Here is a 22,889-nt window from a genome sequence, read left to right as displayed (position 1 = left end):
AGAACCCTGCACACTAACCAAGCGCATAATCTAAGAAAACCAGCTTTCTTTTCTTGCCCACCTCCATTAAGCTCATTATCCTTTGTTTTATAAAAGACAGGAGGGAAGGAATGAAAAAGGGAGAAGGGAAGGAGGAGGGTGGAAAGAAAAAAAGGAAGAAAAGGGAGGAAAGAAGGTCCCTCAGCGTCAACCACTAGGTTGTTGTCCTCCCCCAACAATCTAGGTATAAAATGGGACCCATCCAACTTTTTAACACTAATCAATGTTGTCACAAAATAAATATGTGAAGTGCCAGTTTGGTCTGACTTGATGTCATCTTGCCTTTGTTTTGCATTTATCAGGAAAAGTATTCTTGCAGATTAAAGGGCCACTGGAAGATATTTATAAAATCTACTGCTATCACCACGATGAAGCGCACAGTGTACTGGAGTCCTATGAAAAGGAAGAGGAGCTGAAGCAACATTTGAGCCTCTGTATTCAGTCCTTAAAGTAAGGCCTTTTCGGGCTTCCCTGGTGGCGCAGTGGTTGAGAGTCCGCCTGCCGACGCAGGGGACACAGGTTCGTGCCCTGGTCCGGGAAGATCCCACATGCCGCGGAGCGGCTGGGCCCGTGAGCCATGGCCGCTGAGCCTGTGCGTCCGGAGCCTGTACTCCGCAACGGGAGAGGCCACAACAGTGAGAGGCCTGCGTACTGCAAAAAAAAAAAAAAAAAAAAAAAAAGTAAGGCCTTTTCAAATGATTTCCATGCACTCTCAGTCACCTAGCAGGGAACATTTTAACTGGATGTAGATGAAAGGTCTCCCATAAATCCTATGTTTTATGAGGCTTGCTGGGAGCTCTACTTTGTGTTCTCTTCATGAAAAGCTGACACGCCAGAAACCCTGATTGACTTGGTTTTTTTCCCTGCAAGGATGACTAAAAATAACATGGGAAAGATACGGGGCTCTGTAGAGATAGAAAAATGCAATATCAAAAAATGAAATGTAGAAGAAAAGCCCCTCTTAAAGCTGTTGTTACTTTCCTGCTCCCACCTAGGTCAAGTAATATGTGAAACAGCCTGTGTCACCGTGGTCACAGGAACACGTGGAATAATAAAGTTAGTGGGATGTCCCATGACCCTCTGAATGGCCCTTGCCATCCCCCAAACTCACTGTGGGGAAGGAGGGGAGATTGGCAAAGACAAGTCAGGCCCTGTTAAAGTTAGTTTCAGGAAAGTTAGTCACGCCTTCCTTCCTCATCTCTAAATTGTTGGTGGGAAGTGCTACCTAATGTAATTATTTTTAATCTGGGAGAAATATCTATTCACTATAAAAATCTGAAAAAGGAAGTTCCCTGGTGGCCTACTGGTTAGGGTTCCGGGCTTTCAGTGCTGTGGCCTGGGTTCAATCCCTGGTCGGAGAACTGAGATCCTACACGCCGTGTGTACGGCCAAAAAAAAAAAAAAAAAATCTGAAAAAAAAGATAAGAAAGCATGAATAAGATAAAAACCCTTACTATTCCATGTATTAGTTCCTTGCTAACCATGAATTAAAAACCATAGTTTGCATTTTTTTCTGATCTTATTTATACACATAAATATAAACATGTGTTTGGGTTCTTTTAAATGGAATTAGTATCTTACTGTATCTCCAGTTTTCTACCGAATGAAGCTTAAAGCCAAAATGTCCTCCCTACTCCACATCTTACCCAGTGGCTCTATTGTGGTTTTTCACCTCTAAAGGTTATCCATTGTCAAATGGTCTTGATTAAGCTAAGAATTAACCAAGCAGAGAAAGCTATGGTGTATAAATCAACACACACCAACCAGTCTGATCCTCCCCTTTTATATACTCTATTGCAGGGGCGGGGGCAGAAAGGGGGGTCTAATGTGGTACAACTGAATCAAAGTGAAATCAGGAGGCTAAATGAGACTACTCTGGAGAAAAGCCTTTCCAGGCTAGAACTGGGACTGAAGATGTGTTTAAACTGGACCCTACAAATTTCTTAAAATTAACTTTATCGCCCTCTACTGGCCATTAAGTTATTGCAGTTCTTTAACCATTTTCATGCTGCGGAAAAGTAACAATTTCAAGTCACTAAATCGCAAGCATTTATTTAGCACCTGTGCTGTAATGAGCATAGATCTGGGTCCTGAAAATACAAAAATAAATCATACTTAAACCGTGCCCACAAGCAGCTCAATATGATCAGGTGATTCTTAATATGTGATGAGTAGTTCCAGTTCACTATTTCTCCATTATTGCTGTTTAGTTCAATGTTAGCAAATCAATTTAGATAAACCATAAAGTTTGAAGTTGTAGCCATCTTAATAAATTCATATATTAGAAGCAACATCTTCTAAATTTACAGGTGCTTTATCCAAGGAAGAAATAATAGTGTTATTCTGGGTGTGAATGAACACCTTTCCTACCTTAAACTAGTGGCAAGATCTAATCTAATTAATGTCTATCTTGAGCCATTTTCCTTCTTCAGTTTCCAGAAATAAAAGAGAGAAATCTTATAGCAAGTGAACAAGTAGAACCTTGAATCGTCACTCTAACCCCAGCCCCAGGTCTAGAGGTCCACACAGGGAGAGGATGTAGTTAATTTATTTGGGCAAATGCTTCTGACAGCTGACCAGAAGTGGAGCTGTCTGTTCAGAGGGAGATGAACAATAGTTTATTATTCATTAAGCTGTTGACTCCTAAGAGAAAGAAATTAACCGTGCCAGAATATTCCATCAGGCAATGTAGCTCAGTACCATACCCCGCTAAAACAGCTAAAGCAGAAGTAATTTGGAAACTTCGTAAAATCCCAATTACTGAAAATTACTTTCAGACCCAAAGGCTTATTTGATCTTTTTCTGAAAGCCTTAAATTCTTGTCCTGGTGATGTCCCAAATATTGTATATTCTGCCCCGTTCTGCTATGAGGGAATCATTTCAGGCATTGGAAGGTGCTAAGGTTTAGGAAAACATAAAATCCAGAGGAAGTAATATTGGCAGGACTATTTCTTAAGGGAAAGAAAATCAAAATAAAATAGTTTAAATTAGAGCTATTTTTCCCAAAATTGCCTTTCCATGAAAATAAAGTTAATGATGAATTGTACTGGTCTGCCTGATAACTGAAAGCAGGAGAATTATTGACATTACTGTGACACTGACCTCAATTGAGTTAAGCTTTAAATTCTGAGAAACAGGTTTTCAAACAGGTTTATAGGCCAAAGAGAGTCTGGAACACCCCAAGGGCTTGGTTTCCCTTGCCAAGTAATCAGTCAAAGCTATTACTGGGGCTCTGCCTTTTCCTTGTGGCTAAATAACGGAGCCCAAGCACAGTTGCCAATTTCTAATGAATATTAGGTGTGGCCTCCATTTTCTACCATGCTGGGGGATATTGGAACAACTGGATTTGAAGCAGTACCCATGAAGAAGGTGGCTCCGTGCCTCAGACGTTAAAGCAGATTTTAAAGCAACAGAAGTTGCATTTTATCCAAAATTTAAATGTTTATTGAGGGCCTAATAAATATTTATTATAGGTACTAGATAATGTTGAAAATATCTTTTTTTTTCAAATATATAAACACAGTTCTTGTCTCCTGGGAACATACCTTCTAGTTGGTAGATAAACAAAACCATCTGGAAAGCTTAATAATAATACAAAAGTTAATTTAAATAACACACCAGAAGCTGTCACGGTGAGGTTCAAGACTAACTTCCAAAAGGAGAGTAGAGAGATTTCCTGGTTCTGTAACCAAGAGACTTGAGGTCATAACATTTGGCTATTCTCTGAAGCCCATTATCTTTCAAAAGAGCAAATAATATTGGTATCCAGAAAATAATTTTGAATCCCTTTGAAACGTTTGGGCAATGTTTCTTTGTGTGTGAGTTTCCCTACTTTGGACCCACCAGGGATGTGTAATAAAAGTGCAACTTCCTATGCTCTGCTCCAGACCAAAAAAAAATTAGGATTGCTGGGGGTCCACTCCATGAATCTTCACTTTAACAAGCACCCTTGGGTGATCATGGACACACACTCCAGTGAAGATCTACTTTAGAAGGAGAAATCATGCCCATGGTACCCACTCACTGCTTTCCCTGAAGCCCACAGGCTGTTTTCATGACTATAGATACAATCTAAGCAGTAATTTCAGGGTTTAGAAACCTTAAGAAAGTAAAGACTAAAACAATCTAGAAGCACAATCCCACATCTGCATCTACAGCTTATAAATTGGAAGTCTGCAAGTTTTTAATTTATTCCACAAGGAGTATTTACAGCGTCACATTAGTGACCTGCAAGATTACATGAAATACTGATTTAATACAGTTTCTAAACTTATGGAAATTATTTGCTAAATGCCTAGTTACTTAGCCTCTTTGGGGTTATTTAAGGTTTCTGATCTGCATGAGGAAAGTGAAAAATAGAATAGCTGTGAATGCAAGTGTAGCTATAATTAGAATAGTCTGTCTGCAGCCTCCTTTATCTGTTTTCCTAGTTATAAATACCACCAAATCCCTGATGCCTTTCAGAGGCCCTAAAGATTTGTTTATTTGTAATAGAAAAAGAATGAAGAGGCTTTTCCAAGTTTTTTAGTAGGTAACCGGAAGATGCATTTCTAACTTCATGTCTAGCTGTTATAAATTTATCTACGTTTTTCTTCTTCCTAACTGAGGCCACCATCCTCAGGAGGAAAACTTCTAACTCCTAGTCATCTGGGTGCTGTGGCTGCTTATATTACTGCTATAGATTTTCCATTCAGGGAAGCTAAAAGCTCATGCAACATGACATCAAAGGAATAGATTTCAATTTGTCCACCACAGTTTATATTTCTTAATATTATTCTAGTGGGGTGTTCCAAGTAAAAATTAAAATCACTTTTGGAAACTCTTTCAGTTCTTTATTACATGACATCATGTTTGAACAAAGACGATAATCCTTAACGGAATAGTCATGAAAAAACTATTGTTAACTGTGAGTCAAATTATAATGACCCCATGAGGGTGTAAGGTGGGGTGGTGGATATATTGTTACTTTACCCCCCAAAGGGGTAAATGGACCCAATTTAACTTTGTCCTTCCTGAAATGTCCTTGGCTGGGATTAACTTCTGGAAAGTTTTAGCCTAAAAGGGAGATATTTTTAAATGATAAACAAATAAAAAGGAGATGTTATAACATAATGCCACTATTCCACTGTTGGAAAACCTCAGGTTCCTTTTCATAAAATGTTATATTTACATTAAACACAGTGTTTAATATATGTTATAATATGGAGGTTTTTTCTGGTTGAAGTAAATGGAATAGAAAGAGAAAAAATTTTCCATGTCTTCTCTAGGAGTTAAAAGAACAATCTTTTCTTTCAACTTCAAAGTATGTGCTTTGGTTCCAAAGTGATTGCATCTTTCACTTGTTTGTTTTCATAGAAAACTGCATTCTTATTTTTATTCAACTTCCATCCCAAATTTTCTGATCTATGACTTGCAGAGCAAAATAAGAAAAGGAAATTCCTTAATAGAAGGGGATAGAAATTGAGGAAAGAATGTGAGCTTAAAGAAAATGAATGGAAAGAAATACTGGGCAGGAGGGTAGTGGTCGTGTACTTTCTTTCATTGAGATAGAAGAGTTCTTCAAACAACAGTTAATAATTGTTTGAAATTGTAGCACCTGCTGATTTTTAAAAATTTATAATCCTCTGTTGGATTCCCAACTGGGAGGTCTTGGATTCAGCAAAACCTAGTTATTTCAAGATGTCTAGGGATCCATTCATACACTGTCTGGAGAGCGAAGGGATACTTGCTATACATATATGTATACCATTGTTTTCCACATATATAAAGTACTGGGATTAATTTTTTTAAATTAAGCCCATGAAAATTTATGAAATTCGGCATAGGTAGTTATTGAATTTTTTCTCAATCATTGAATATGAAAAGACCATCTACTATGATGTGATGGGATCACGACATTTTTTTTGTATTGAAAACATTCATTGTGTTCCAGAAAACTGGAAACCAGAGGTCAAGGTGATCAGTTTATTAATACAGGTTATTACTTTATTTCTCTATAGCCACATGAGGCTTTCAGAGAGAAGTTCCTATCTCCTTTATTCTTGAAATTTAACTTGAAAGATTCCCACTTTTTTATTGTTAAATTAATTAATTTGACAAATACGTTTTGTGCTACTGTGTGCCAGTCCGTTTTTCAGGTACTGGGGCTACAACGGAGAACAAAGCAATGATAAATCCTTGCCCTCCTTGGCATCGGGGAGCGGAGAGATAGACAAGAAACCAAATAAACATATAGTATATTAGAAAGTGACAAAGCGTTATGGGGAGAAATAAAGCAGGGAATGAGAATCAAGAGTACAGTGGGAGGCAGGTACAATGTTTAAGAGGCTGGTCAGGGAAAGCATCACTGGGCAGGGGCATTTGAACAAAGACCTGAGGGAGATAAGGAAGGAGCCATATAGATATCTGGAGGAAGGGCAGTCAGGCAAGTGCAAGGACCTCGAGGCAGGACCCTGCGCTTTGAAAAGAGCAAGGAGGCGTGCAGTTGCCACAGATGGGGAGAGTAGCTGAACTATGGGAAATGAGGTAGAGAAGACGTGGAAGTAGAGGCAGATCGCGTTGCCTTGGAAGGACTTTAGTTTTGCTTGAGCAAAATGGAAGCCACAAAAGCTAGCAATGCTGAGTGAAAGTTTTTATGGGAATTATCTAATTGAATAGGTGAATTGTTTATAATCTATCTAGCTATCTATATATATAAAAAACACTATAGACAGAGATATTGTAAAGCACTTGATAGTAGTTTTCTGCAAGTCAGTAACTTTCCTTTGTAATCTTATCTCAATTTCTCCTAATTACTATGTTTAATAGATTTTTATTTCATAATATAAACAAAGATTAACATTTAAATCCATTTTCAAATGACTAAAATTTACTAACTATAATCTGAATCAACAGTTTTTAAACCTTATACAAAGTGTGAAACAAATATGGTGGATACATACTAAAATAAAGTTTTAGGGATATTATAAAACTAATTCTATAAAACCTTCATGAAAATGACTTATTACGCTATTTTACATAATAAAATTTTAAAGCTTATATAATGTTTGCTTATTACCTCAAATATCTCGATTTACATGAATTTACTTTTTTTTTTCCTTTTCTTACAGGAAAATATACATGCAAGAGTAAGTACTTTTGTTTAAATAATAGATATCAAATGTTAAAATCATGGGGAAAAGCTGATGAATATTTCTGTGCAAATCAGAATTTTTAGTTTTTACAATGATATTCATCGCTTTTAATAAGTCAAGATTGCAAAGACATTTACCCTAGATATTATTGGTGCATTTATTTTCAATTTGCCTGAGATGATCTTACATATTAAATTATTATTATGTGTACCTTATTAAACTTTTTAGAAGAATCTTGGGATATAATTTACTTAAGTCACAAGTTTTTGGTGCCAGGAACTCTTTGGGAACTGCTTATCACACATATGTTTAGGAATCACTTTAATGTGTCCAAAAATATTTCTTCCTAAGGACAACATTAGTCTAAAAAGTCTCAGATTGATACCATAATGTTTTTGAAGGTTACATAGATTAACATATAAAAGAAAAGCTTCCTTATGCATTACAGTAAAATATTCTGTTTCTTCTGACTTGGACTCTGATTTACAGAGAAAAAAATCATACACACACATACATAGCATGAAAATGAAATATTAAGATGAAATAATTGGTTACTAGGACAATATAGAAATTATCTTATAAAAGCAACACACACATACACATACTTTGCAAGATGTCCATTTTTATAGAAGAACAGCATGTCTAGTCTAATATTGAAAAGATGATATTGATTTGAATATGAAGTCAAATTTACCAGGACTTAAAAAAGCACGTGTTTGCCTTAGCATGGTCAGGAGCTATCTAAAGTCCTGAGTTCCTAGTCTGCTTGTGCGTGTGTGTGTGTGTGTGTGCGTGTGTGTGTGTGTACATTCTAAACTCCTGAAACTTTACAACAAGAAATACAAAATAAAAATTATATTAATTTAAGCTGTAAATATCTGCCATTCATGCTTTGGTGCAGAGCAACCTTGAGGAAAGACAGAATTCCAGGGTGAGGTGGAAGAATCAGGCATCATACAGGAGACCTGTAGACTAAGGTTTTATACCCCAGCCAAGCTGAGAAGTTAGTTTTTGGCATACCAAACAAGCACCCAGTTCTCTCACTTTATAAGCCTTTTCTTTCAAAAGGAAAAAAATATCCTATAGTATAAACAGATATGATTAGATTTGTTCAAGACCATTTGAATTTGAAGAGGAGTATAATAGAATAGGGCATTTTGGTCCTTTCACACACCAGAGCTTTCCTGGCTCCTCTTCAATGACAGTTGATGGTATTGGAGGGGTGGAGGATGGCTGTCTCATTATAAAGCCTGTGGCCCTGGCATCGTGCCTAGGACTGGAGATTCACAGAGCTGGGGAATGAGAGAAGAACTTCATATGCTACACATCTATTCACATACAATGTATGCTACACATATGATGTATGCTACACATAACAATGCTACAGAGAAACCCAAACCTACGTTGTGGCCAACCCAATATTTAGGTTTCTTTTCCTAGAGCTTAGGTCTTTATAACCAAAGATTGAGAGACAGAGACAGACAGAAAGAGAGATTCAGAGAAGGAAAGTGAGCAAATCTTTTAATACATTAGCATGCACAGGCTCCTACATACAGAATACTTGAAACAAACAGCACCTTGTATTGAAATGCTTGCTTAAAAAATTGCACTGGCTTCTGCGGCAGTCCCGTTGTGTGGGTGTTAGCAGGCTGCTTATGCCCCCCTCTAACCCATTCTATACATCAAGAACTAGAAAATAGGAAGAAGAGTCATAGCGTGTGGCTGCATGAACATCAAAGCCACGTTTGCCATGAGTTATTTTCCTTCCTGTTTCTCTCATTCAGGAAAGGAGGCACAGACGCTGCTACCTAAAAGAGCAAAAGGCAATGTCAAATGCTATGTAATTGTTGGGCTCCTTAGTAGCTAAGGCCAAGAATGTCACAACCAGAGTAGTGCATTTATGAGATGTGGGTTTTAAAATGGCTTCAAAAAAATGTCTTACTTATGGAAGCTGAAAACTGTCTTTTTTTCACAATCTGCATTTTAAAAAGTACAGAGAAAGGCAAAGACATTTAAATTTTCTAAAATGTTTACTTTGAATTATAATCTTATGAAAACATCAAAACAATATCAAAGTGACAAGAGTCATAGAATCTTCCACCAAAGGGTCTCCCCCAAACCATAGGATACAAGTCCCATGTTCTAAAGCAAGAAAAGTATACCTATTCTAAATGTACCTCCAGAAATACACTGTTTTATCTTCAATATTTATATTTCTCTATACGGTTCTCTGTCTGACCAGTTATTTCCACCTTTGGATCTCAGGGTTTCAATCAATCTCAAAATGTTATTTTTTCTTAAGTTTTGTATTTTTAAAATTATTGAAGAAACACTGAAAACATAGAAAATCAAAACGAGGACACAGAAGACAGTTGGTAGTCACATTCCATTTTAACATCACATGCGTCCCTTACTTCCCTGCAATTGTTTTCTCTACACAGACACACGTTGACTAAAATAGGACAGCTATATATTTCCTGTATGTCAACTTGCTACCTCTTTATCAATACATCATGAGCATCTCTCTATGTCAGTAAACATAAATCCACATTGCTTTATGACTGCATACTATTCTATCTGATGTATATACCATTAGTTTACCAAACGCTTACAGATACTTGAAGTGTGTCTGTCTTGCAAAGATTGACTTTACGTGTTCATTCTTATACATGATCTTTGAATAATAGTTTAATTATTTTCTTTGGATGGATTTCTAAAAGTGGAATTGCTAGACCAAAGGGCTTTTGATACTTATTGCCAGATAATTTAAGAAAAGTTGAACTAATTTATAGTCCCACTACCATATATGAGTTGTCCATTTATCTACTACTTGCTAGCACTAGATAAAATTAATGTTTGCATCCTTACAACTTATGGCAATGTAATAGGCCCAAAGTAGCATTGTATTGTTTTCATTATCACTAAAAATAATCTTGTGTTTAACCATTTGTATTTCATCTCTAATGAATTAGCTTTTTTATTGATTGTTCACTTTTACCGAGATGTTTATCTTTTTCTAAAAGATTGATGATGGCTCTTTAATTAGCAAGTGTATTATCCTTTTTTCTATCTTATGTACTATGAATAATTTTTCCAGATTATCACTTGACTTTTAACATAGTGTATAGTTGCTTCTGTTTTCATTTTTATCCATACAGTTTTACAGAGCTAAATTTTAAAATAGATTTATCACTTTTTTCTATTGTAGCTTTTGGATTTTGTATCTCACTTAGAAACCCTGAGTTTGTTTTTAAACCGTAATCCCATTTTTTCACCAAGATCTTGTATAATTTCATTTCTAACATTTAAATCTTTGATCTATCTAGAAATTATTTTGGTGTAAAGAATCCATTTTTATTATTTTTTTATGACAAGCTAATTATCACAATACCTGATATTGAATGGTTCCTTTCTTCCACTGAGTAGGAATGTCATATTTACCACATAATTTCCATACATATTTGTATTTATTTCTTTATTTTCTATTCTGTGCTTGATTTCCATTTGCCCATATATGTACCCATACCAAACTGCTTTCATTTTTGCAGCTTTATATTTTAATATCAGGTATAACTAATCTCAGCTCAGTATTATTCCTTTTCAGAATTTTCTTGAATATTCTTGAATGTTTCTTTCTTTAAAAACTTTCTCTTTTGTTAAAATTATATCTACCCATGGGTTAAAAAGCCAAATAGTTCTACAGGATTTAAGAAAAATAGTAGTCTACTGTATAGCACAGGGAACTATATTCAATATTCTGGGATAAAGCATAATGGAAAAGAAAATAACAAAGAATGTATATATGTGTATAACTGAGTCACTTTGCAGTACAGCAGAAATTAACACAACATTGTAAATCAACTATACTCCAATAAAAATTTTCTTTTAATTAGAAAGAAAAGAAAAATAGTAGTCTCCTCTTCTACCTGCCCCTAAATGCTCCTCACCGAATACAACAGTTTCACACATTTTAGTTGACTATTTTGGTATTTATCTTCATGACTCCGAAAAAATTTGGCTTTTCCTTTTTAGGTATTGTGTATTGACTTCCCGCTATGGAAGACAAGAATCTCTCTCTCTTCCCTACCCGATCTCCACTGCGCGCACGCACACACACGCACACACACACACACATCCCATCTCACCATTCTCCCTATGGAGTTACATTGTAATTTGAATTAGAACAATAATCAGTGCTTGAATTATTATACGTGAATAAATTTCAGAGTTAAACCTTGGAATAAATGGATTATTTGTTTTTCTGGGAGTTAACTATTGCCTTTTATCCCTCCTTAATTTTCTTTGGACTAATCATTAATGCTGAACTCACAGCCAGTCATCTTGAAGACAGCCAGGTGAATTTGTATGCTATCAATTTCATCTCCTTGTAAAAGCCTCTCCCAGAGCCTTCTGATCTTTTGAGTTTGGACTGATGACACTGGGCATTACTGTCTTTTAGGAACTCCCCTCCCATCATCTAGACTTTCTCTTTGCCTCTTTCCTGTCCTCCTGTAGAGGACATCCTGCAGTAGTTTCCCCTATTCATCAAAGAATGCATGGGAAGGAAAATTTTAAGAACTTTTATATCAAAAATGTCTTTATTTTACCCTCACACTTGATTTATATAGTTTGATTTTGTATAGAATTCTAAATTGAAAATCATTCATCTTCAGAATATAAAGGTAATTCTCCATTGTTTCTAACTTTCAGTTTTGCTACAAGAAATGAAAATGATTCCTAATTTTTCGTTTTTAACTGTTTAGTTTATACGTTTCCCTGAAGGATTGTAGGCTTTACTCTGCCCCCGATAATTTGAAGTTTTATGCATTCCAGGGTGAGTCCATTTCATCCATTGTGCTGTGTACTCAGTGAGTTCTTTCAACCTGCTAACTCATGTTCCTTGAATTATTTCATAGATGATTTCCTCCCCATGTGTTCTGTTCTCTCTTTCTGGGACTCTTATTATTTTGATACTGGAACTCCTAGACTGGTCTTCTAATTTTCTTATACTTTCTTCCATTTTTGTATTTTTGCTCTTCTCTCTGGAAAGTTCCTGAACATTTTCTCCAACACTTGTGAATTTTTATTTCTGCTATTATCCTTTTAATTTCCAAGAGCTCTTCCTTAGTCTTCCAAATGATCTCAAGGTGCCATTTGTGTAGCACCTTAAAAATTATGCTGTTTCTTAACCAGGTTTTTAACTAGTCCTTCTCATTCTAATTCCCACGCCCCTCTCCTTTCACTTCCATAGGTCTCAAAGACTCTAGTTAATGAACTTTTGGAGGAGTGATTAAATAAATGCTTCTCCATATTACTGGTTCTTTCTGGTCTGCTATATCAATTACCATTTGCTCATCTCCTTTACAGTTTCTAAAATTTGTTAGTAGTTCTGTATTTGTTTTCAAAGCAATTTTAAAATTATGACAAGTGTTATTTGCTTATTATTTGCATAGCAATATGCAGTTTCCCCTAAAGTTGACTTGTGATGTTTTAAAAGGAGAGTAAATTGAAAAAAAATTCAATAACAGTATAGATGGTTTGTGGCTTCTATAAACTAAATATTAAATTTAAGATATTGTGGCCATAAAATAGAGGAAATTCAAAGTAATATGGTCAATAGTTACATGATTAGTTTTCCTTCATTTTCTCCCTCAAATTAAGAAATATAGATATACCTCAATGTTGAGGTATATCTGATTTTTTTCTGTTTTCATCACAGTTTTTTACATTGTTTAAATATCATTTTAATTTTCATTGTGCAACTGTTTTCTTGTACTTGATGCAAAGCTCTTTATAGCAAAACTGGATCCTGCTAAAACAAAGCCAGCTGTGTTTACTTAACTTTGTAATGTTCCAATAATAATTTGTAAGATTAGTGTAGCTACTTTCAGTACTAAATATTTGCCAAAGTATTCATGATAAGATAGAGGAATATGAAACAGAATTACAAATTAATAACTACCTTAGTTTTCAGCACAATATGTATGGGGAATTGTGCATTTGGTTACTTTTTGCGGGGGAGGCATGTGATAATTGGCTGCTTGGCTGAACTGGGTTTATCACACATAAGACTCATCTGCTGGCACAGTGGTCAGAACTCAGTCTTACTGGGAGGGATTAGATGGGGTGAGCGTTGTGGCACTGAACGCCTGGAGTGTCATTATCTAGGAACACATCCTCTATCTTTTCTACCATATTGCTTGTCTGTGTGATGTAGATGTCAGAACATCATTGCTCATCACTTGGGCAACTGTCCACCGTGCTTATCTGAAGACAAAGGTGTCTGGGAGATTTCTCTTTTTTGAGAAAAGCTTTTTTAATATTCGCATCTGTGATGCTTTTAAGAGAAACAGTCATCATTTGTTATTGTTATTATTGTCATTTGAAACGTAAAAGGGAGAGAATAGAACTTTGATGCCAAAGAGTGATAGAAAAAGAAGTAATGATAAGATCTGGACAGAACTAAAAGGTCTAGGTTTTTTTTTTTTTAATATCTTTATTGGAGTATAATTGCTTTACAGTGTTGTGATAGTTTCTGCTGTATGACAAAGTGAATCAGCTATATACATATGTATATCCCCATATCCCCTGCCTCTTGCATCTCCCTCCCACCCTCCCTATCCCACCCCTCTAGGTGGTTGCAAAGCACCGAGCTGATCTCCCTGTACCATGCAGGTGCTTCCTACTAGCTATCTATTTCACATTTGGTAGTGTATATATGTCCATGCCACTCTCTCACTTTGTCCCAGCTTACCCTTCCCCCTCCCCATATCCTTAAGTCCATTCTCTACGTCTGTGTCTTTATTCCTGTCCTGTCCCTAGGTTCATCAGAACTTTTTATTTTCTTTAGATTCCATTTATATGTGTTAGCATACAGTATTTGTTTTTCTGTTTCAGACTTACTTCACTCTAGGTCCATCCACCTCACTACAAATAATTCAATTTCATTTTTTTTTATGGCTGAGTACTATTCCATTGTATATACATGCCACATCTTCTTTATCCATTCATCTGTCGATGGACACTTAGGTTGCTTCCCTGTCCTGGCTATTGTAAATGGTGATGCAATGAACATTTTGGTACATGACTCTTTTTGAATTATGGTTTTCTCAAGGTATATGCACAGTAGTGGGATTGCTGGGTCATATGGTAATTCTATTTTTAGTTTTTTAAGGAACCTCCATATTGTTCTCCATAGTGGTTGTATCAATTTACATTCCAACCAACAGTGCAAGAGGGTTCCCTTTTCTCCACACCCTCTCTAGCATTTATTGTTTGTAGATTTTTTGATGATGGCCATTCTGACTGGTGTGAGCTGATACCTCATTGTAGTTTTGATTTGCAGTTCTCTAATAATTAGTGATGTTGAGTATCCTTTCATGTGTTTGTTGGCAATCTGTATATCTTCTTTGGAGAAATGTCTGTTTAGGTCTTCTGCCCATTTTTGGATTGGGTTGTTTCTTTGATATTGAGCTGCATGAGCTGCTTGTATATTTTGAAGATTAATCCTTTGTCAGTTGCTTCATTTGCAAATAGTTTCTCTCATTCTGAGGGTTGTCTTTTGGTCTTGTTTATGGTTTCCTTTGTTGTGCAAAAGCTTTGAAGTTTCATTAGGTCCCATTTGTTTATTTTTGTTTTTATTTCCATTTCTCTAGGAGGTGGGTCAAAAAGGATCTGGCTGTGATTTATGTCATAGAGTGTTCTGCCTATGTTTTCTAGGTTGGTTTTTTTTTGTTTGGTTGGTTGGTTTTTTGGGGTTTTTTGCAGTACGCAGGCCTCTCACTGTTGTGGCCTCTCCCATTGCGGAGCACAGGCTCCGGACACGCAGGCTCAGCGGCCATGGCCCACGGGCCCAGCCGCTCCACTGCATGTGGGATCCTCCAGGACCGGGGCATGAACCCGTGTCCCCTGCATTGGCAGGTGGACTCTCAACCACTGTGCCACCAGGGAAGCCCCTAGGTTGGTTTTTTGATGGATCCTGATAAGCAAGAAAGGAGAGCAGCTCAAAGATACAAGTATATTCTTTAATATATCTGGGCATTTTTTTTTGTAATTAAAATTTTTTCAATATGTATGTAACAATAGGCCACACGGATAAGCTATCTTATTAAAATTGAGGTTTGTTTGATTGAATTGTGTGATTACATCTATATTTTGATGATATTTTCAGTGATTTTTATAAGACTAAATAAACTGATATTTGGTGATAGTAAAAAGGAAAACTCAGAAGAAATCTGATCTTATTCATAAGGATAATGATTTCTTCTAATCAAGTTAATACCTTCCATATTCCTGACTTGTTCTTATTTAAGGAATTATTTCTACTTAAGTGTCTAAATTATTGAAGAATTTATGTTTAAGATATAGAAAGATGTTGTCCGTCGTATCCAAAGGTTTGACTACTGATATACCATCAGTGAGAAAATATGTTTTTAGTCATTATATTTTCAGTATTCATAATAGATTTACATTTTTTCCCAACCACTTCACCCAGTCTTCTTGGAAACCAGTAATATCTGTCTCCCTCTCTCCCTCATTTCCCCTTTGTCACCCTGTCTCCTTATTTCCCTTCCCCCTTCCTTAGTAGATTTGGTGCAAATGGGTAGGAAGTACAAGATAAAGTCTATCGAAGCAACTCTTTTTTGACAAAGGAGGCAAGAATATACAATGGAGAAAAGAGAGTCTCTTCAGCAAGTGGTGTTGGGAAAGTTGGACAGCTGCATGTAAATCAATGATGTTAGAACACACCCTAAGGCCATACACAAAAATAAACTCAAAATGGCTTAAAGACTTACGTATAAGACATGACACCATAGAACTCCTATAAGAGAACATAGTCAAAATGTTCTCTGACATAAATAATACCAATGTTTTCTTAGGTCAATCTCCCAATGCAATAGAAATAAAAGCAAAAATAAACAAATGGGACCTAATCAAAATTATAAGCTTTTGCACAGCAAAGGAAATCATAAACAAGACAAAAAGACAACCTATGGACTGGGAGAAAATATTTACAAATGATGCAACTGACAAGGGATTAATTTCTAAAATATACAAACAGGTCATACAATTCAATAAGAAAAAACAACAAACAAACAACCCAATCGAAAAATGGGCAAAAGACCTAAATAGACATTTCTCCAAAGAAGACATACAGATGGCCAATAGACATATGAAAAGATGCTCAACATCACTAATCATTAGAGAAATGCAAATCAAAACTACAATGAGGTACCACCTCACACCAGTCAGAATGGCCATGATTAAAAAGTCTACTAATAATAAATGCTGGAGAGGGTGTGGAGAAAAGGGAACCCTCTTACACTGTTGCTGAGGATGTAAATTGGTGCAGCCACTATGGAAAACAGTATGGACGTTCCTCAAAAAACTAAAAATAGAACTACTATGTGATCCAGCACTCTCCTTCATGGACATATATTCAGACAAAACTATAATTTGAAAAGATACATGCACCCCTATGTTCATAGCAGCACTATTTACAATAGTGAAGACATGGAAACATAAATGTCCATCAATATACAAATAGACAAAGAAGATACCGTATACATGGAATATATATGGTATATATGGAATACAATGAAATATTACTCAGCCATAAAATAGAATGAAATAATGCCATTTGCAGCAACATGGATGCAATTAGAGATTATCATACTAAGTGAAGTAAGTCAGAAACACAAAGACAATTACCACATGATATCACTTATATGTGGAATCTAAAATACGGCACAAATGAACATATCTATGAAAGAGAAACAGAATCACAGACATAGAGAACAGACTTGTGGTTATCAAGGGGGAGGAGAGTAGGGAAAGGGAAGGATTGGGAGTTTGAGATTAGCAGAGGCAAACTATTATATATAGGATGGATAAATAACAAGGTCCTACTGTTTAGCACAGGGAACTATATTCAATGTCCTGTGATAAACCATAATGGAAAAGAATACGTATAACTGAGTCACTTTGCTGTACAGCAGAAATTAGCACAACACTGTAAATCAACTATTCTTCAATAAATTTTTTTAACTTAAAATAAAAGCAACTCTTTACTCCCTCACAAACCTTTATCATTTACTTTGATTTTCCTTTGAAAAATGTTGCCTTTTGGTTTGATTCAGTCTTTGTCTCTATTACAGTATAATCATTTTCTCAACATAGGAATAAAATTCAGCACCATTGTGCAAATTTTTTTTTTTTTTTTTTGCAGTACGCGGGCCTCTCACTGTTGTGTCCTCTCCCGTTGTGGAGCACAGGCTCCGGACGCACAGGCTCAGCGGCCATGGCTCACGGGCCCAGCCGCTCCTCGGCATGTGGGATCTCCCCGGACCAGGGCACGAACCCGTGTCCCCTGCATCGGCAGGCGGACTCTAAACCACTGCGCCACCAGGAAAGCCCATTGTGCAATTAAAAACAAAAAATGTGGAATGTAAAATAACAGCACATTACAGAAAATATGAGAAATCTGTCGCTTCAGTTTACAAATATTCATTGAGGGAATACTATTTGTCATGCTGGAGATATAGTGGTGACAGAGAAATTGAATATAAACTGGTAAATAAAGAAAAAGGATGATTCCAGATAATGATAAGTGCTATAATGAAAATAAAATGGGGACATATGACAGAGTGACTGGTGTGTGTGTGTGTGTGTGTCTGCATGTGTGCACTTACATGTGATAATCAAAGTTCCTTAGTTTCTCATTTATCAAATGAAGAGTTCAAACAGATGCTCTCTAGGGTGCCTTCAGATAATGTTGTTCAATGCTTTTTAGATCCGTTTCACCATTTCAATTATGTGGTCTGTTGTCGTCCCATATAGTACTTGAAACTTAATAATTGAAGAATGAAAAATCCACCCATCAGGATTTGAAAACAGTGTCTATATTCTCTCTTCTAAATAAAAACCTAAAGGAAAACAAATGAGTGTATCCGTGTATCAGAAGGGACTCAAAACACGATTTTCATCCATGTTCCATTTACAGTATCTCTTTATTTGCCTCTTGCATAAAGAGGCTATTAGACATCACTGCTTTCTGGCTGAATGAATTGAATACAGTGGGTTGGACAACGGCATGACCAAGCTGGTAGATTTTTCATTTCCTGTGAACTACTTGGCCAGTTGGAATGGCTCTAGTCTCATCTCATAAGCTCCGAAAGGAAGAGTCAGGGGTGAGTGCTCACTTTTGTGTAGCCATTTGAAGATCGGTGGGATAAGAAGAATTCCACATGGAAAGTCATGGAAAGTCATTGCGTAATAGCAATGATTAGTGATAGTGATGATATTAACAATATCTAGGGAATGTTGCATTTATTATAAATCTCTTTGGGGGAGTGTGATAGAACCTCTGAAACACTATAAATTCAATTTCTTAATTTGGTGGAAGAAAGAGGACAAATTATGTTTAGATTTTTAAATGATGAACTTATTCTCCTCACTTAATAATCACAAAAATACCATCAGGAAAATGCATTTTTATTCGTTGTCATGGGAAATGCAGTCTAGAATTGTTTCCCCCTATTATTAAAAAAACTGTAAGTGGAACATGGTTGGAAAACATGCTTTGAGTTCTTTCAGGTGAACAAATATACTTATTTTCTTTTAAGCTTTGTTTAGTAGTAGGATCTTTCAGCCTTGCTTCTTTTTGCCATCCATTGTCCTTGCTTTCATTTAGAAACTGAACATAGCCAAATGGAAGGGGAAAAGGGTGAAAAAAAGTTTCAGGATTCATCATAAAAAAAAATTAAAATCACAAAAATAAAAAGGAGATAATAAGACAAATGTTTGTGAAACAGGTATTAATTTATCTCTATTGCAGAGGCAAACCAAACTTACTGGACATGGGCTCTTTGATGATCAAACCAATTCAGAGAGTGATGAAGTACCCCCTATTACTCTGTGAACTCCGGAATTCCACCCCTCCCTCTCACCCAGACTTTAGAGCACTGGAGGATGCCTTTGCTGCAGTGAAAGATATTAATGTAAACATCAATGAACTTAAAAGACGGAAGGATTTAGGTAAGAGGAGATATGATCAATTGGGGGTTTTCCAGTGTTGGAATATTCTGGTCATGTTTTGGAGAGTCAGAATGTCTCAGTAGTTACAGCAGTTGCAGTGATAATGATCATTTGATATTTAAAGTTAGAGGCTAGGGAGGAGAGGATGGTTTTGCCTTGCCAGCTAGCTTCAGGAGAAGATCATGAGGCAAAAGACTGACAACTTTTTATTGAACAGCCCTATACTCAACCTCTTTTGACCACTGCATGCCCGATGACATACTGTGGGCTGAAGACACCCATAGCATATGATCCTTCTGTTCTTGGCATTATGCATGGTAGGAAGGAGGCATGGCCTGGTAGCTGGGAGCAGTGAAAAGCTAGAGCTGAAAAAGGGTGGTGAGAAGGGCAGATACAGGTAAGATGGCCCAGCTAACACATCAGGCTTATTTGGTTCTGGAACACAAAGAATGGGTATTTTTTGGCAATTAATTGCTCCACTGAAGGGAGAAAGTATATTTCTTTCTCAAATTAACAAATTATTGTTAACTATTTGTTAGCTAAGGTGTAAAGTTCACCTCTAAAGTAGAATGTAGGTTTCAAAATAGGAGGCACAATTAGATGGTTCCTATCATCTCAGATGTAGTAGTGCATTGGGATAGACCATGGGTCCTCTCTCAGTGTGATCTGTGTCCATAAGTTCTTGATTGGCTTTGTACCTCTAACATTAAATCTCAATTAAACAGTAAAAGCAATGGTAGGACTGTGGAGCTAATTGAACGAACCACTTCATTTATTTTTATTGTTTGTATTTTCTAATGTTTTATTTTAAAAATTGTATATATTTGCATTAATAAAGTGTAACTATAAAGAAAAGTGAAAGTTGTAGAGTGAAAGACACCGTAAACAAAATGAAAAGATAGCCCGTAGACAAAGGATTACTATCTAGAATATATAATTATTGATATTAAGTCAGTAAAAACATTCTAATACAAAAAAGCTTAATAATAAAAATGAGCAATTCACAAAAAGACCAGTAAGTTTTTAAATGCTAAGATTCACTAATAATCAGGGAAATGCAAATTAAAATCACAATGACAAAGTGTTCCCAGCCTGCCAGATTGGCAATAAGATTTTTAGTGGATAATGTTAAGTGCTGAATCTCAGTTTGCAGGTGAGAATGTAAATTAGAATCACCACTTCGGAGAATAATTTGAAAATACCTATTAAATTGAAGGTACACATACCCAAGATACAGAAAATCAGATTCTAGATATTTGAGAAACTGGCTCATATGCTCGTGGAGAGGTATACTAGTAACTAGCATTGTTCATAATAGCAAAAGATAAAAAAGGAAAACAAAAAAAGAAACAAGAAAACAAAGAAATAGACAGTGGCTTGCATATTAATCTAGATAATGGATACACTGTGTTTCATATACTATGATACCAAGAAAACATAAAATTAATTAAAGTACATGTATCAATTAGACAGATCTCAAAAACACAATGTTGAGTTTTTTAAAAAGTAAATTAGCAAGTGACAGAAGAATGAATGCAATATGGTACCATTTTAATAAGGATTGAAAATAATACTATACACCGTATGACTACATACCTACAAAGTAAAGACGTGAAAATAGATACGGATATAATAAACCCCATAACTTTGGATCACAGATCCCTTTAGGGATCAAAGATGGGGCTCAGAGAAGTTTCAATTGTTATGTGATTTTTTTAAATAAAAAGATTGGAAACAAGGCAAAATGTTAAGATTTGACTAAGCTGGGAGATGGACAATAGCTGTAATAATGTTTTAACTTTTCTGTTTGCTTAAACTCAAAATTTCAAAGTTTTAAAGAGGAAAATTTTTCTACTCTTATGATTCCAGTTTACATAGCTAACATTTTAGTAAGTTCTTTTCAGAATTTCTATGTCTTTTTTTCTATTTTTTTCTTCTTTTTCCTTCTTTCCTTCCTTTTGCAAATGGTACTACAGTTTGCTGGGGCTTTTTAAAAACTTAATTTTATATCATGAACATTCTTCAGGTTAATATGGTCTTCTTTTTCATGGTTCCATAGTATCCCATTCATGAGTATATCATAATTTATTAAACCATACCTCTATGAGTAAACTTTTAGATTGTTTCCAACATTCTGTTCTTAGAAAAAAATGCTATAGCAAACAAAAGTTTGTATGCCTCATTATGGAAAGCAGATTTTCTACACAGACTTCCTGGTCATAGACTATAAATATTTTCACTTTTACAAGACTTTGCCAAATTGTTCTCTACAAAAACTATATTGATTTAATCCATGTCAACAGCGTATAAGAATGCTCCTGTCTCCACACCATTACCAAAACAGAATGTTCAGAATATTTAACATTTTGAATATGAGAGGTAAAAATCATGTTAAAGATAAAAAAGTACACCTCAGAGAGGTCACTCAGCTTACCCCAAATCTCTCAGCTAGTGGAGAAACCAGTCTGGGTTGGATCTGAGGTCTTCTTATGTTGGCTGCAGTTGTCTTTCCATTAGTTAGGTCTTGATGCTTCATTCTAGAGACCCCAGATAACAAGTGTATTGTCTGAAAAGAGAGAGTTTTTTCCAGTATCAGGAATTTCTTTAATGTGTGAGGTAAATGAACCTTGGGCTTTGAGGAGCTCAAGTCCTAGGACAGTTTCTGAAGGTGAGTGGGGTGGGCGTCTGGAGCTGTGACTGGGCAGAGGGGCTGGAGCATATTGCATCGGTACCAGAGGTCCGAAAATCATACAGAGTGTTAAATATAAATATTAATCTTGAATACTTTGGATGGAACACACACTTTCTGTGCCTCACATGTTCAGATATGTTATTGCATTCTTCCGTTTCAGTTCTAAAATACAAGAAGAATGATGAGGATGAATCACTTAAAGATAAATTGTCTAAACTAAATATTCATTCAATTAGCAAGAAATCAAAAAGAGTGACAAATCATCTAAAGATTCTGACCAGAGGAGAATCACAGGTAATTTTTCTTCTTGGGCCACATACATTTTCCTGGGGAACACGAATGCTGACATTTTTGCGAGATTTTGTTTTATCGTTATCAGAGCTGTTTCTAGAACACACTGAGAATTGAGGTAATTGCCCTCGATGCTGTTCCTTTCTCCCCCTCCCCCAACCCCTCCCCTCCCCCTCCCCTTCCCCCCCCTCCCCCTCCGTTTTGCAGGATATTGAGTGGGGGTTGTTCTGACACTGTCTTAGCTGTGGTGCTTCCATTCAGGAAGAGGACAAAGGAGAGGTAAAGACATAAGGACAGGGATCAACAAGGGATGCCCCAGGAGTTCTGACACCATCAATTAGCACATACTCTCACCCAAGGCAATGCCCTCCTTTCATCCCTGTCTTATTTCTGCTTTGTAAAAAGCCTCATTTCTTTTAGTTCCCTTGATGGTCATCTTATATTTATTTCACCTATGAAAATAATGTTTAGGTGCATACCTTGGCATGATTTTTCCTACCTGTTACCACTTTCCTCTTCCCCTACCCCCAGGTGCACATTGTATTACTGGGTAACTCTTTGGTGTCAGCCGTTTAGTCTAGCTTGAGCCATTTTCATCTCACCCCTAATAAACAGTGAATGGATTAACAAAGGCTCTCCAACTTTAATGTGTATAAGAATCACCTGAGGAGCTTGCTAAAAGACATTCCAGAGTTCTA

The 22,889-nt window shown here is 36.1% G+C and overlaps 1 protein-coding gene across 1 annotated transcript in view; it reads left to right on the top strand.

Annotated features, from left to right (window-relative positions):
- ARHGEF38 (Rho guanine nucleotide exchange factor 38) overlaps window positions 1-22,889 on the top strand; it is a 156,610-nt gene that overhangs the window by 99,872 nt on the left and 33,849 nt on the right. Inside the window, exons 4-7 of the mRNA XM_032633281.1 lie at window positions 342-489; window positions 7,149-7,166; window positions 19,009-19,208; window positions 22,061-22,194. Of these exons, the coding sequence (XP_032489172.1) occupies window positions 342-489; window positions 7,149-7,166; window positions 19,009-19,208; window positions 22,061-22,194 (500 nt within the window). The remainder of the gene's footprint in view (window positions 1-341; window positions 490-7,148; window positions 7,167-19,008; window positions 19,209-22,060; window positions 22,195-22,889) is intronic.

Source organism: Phocoena sinus, chromosome 5, assembly GCF_008692025.1.
Source record: "Phocoena sinus isolate mPhoSin1 chromosome 5, mPhoSin1.pri, whole genome shotgun sequence".
Lineage (NCBI taxonomy): Eukaryota > Metazoa > Chordata > Mammalia > Artiodactyla > Phocoenidae > Phocoena > Phocoena sinus.
This window is presented reverse-complemented; position numbering and strand designations above follow the sequence as displayed.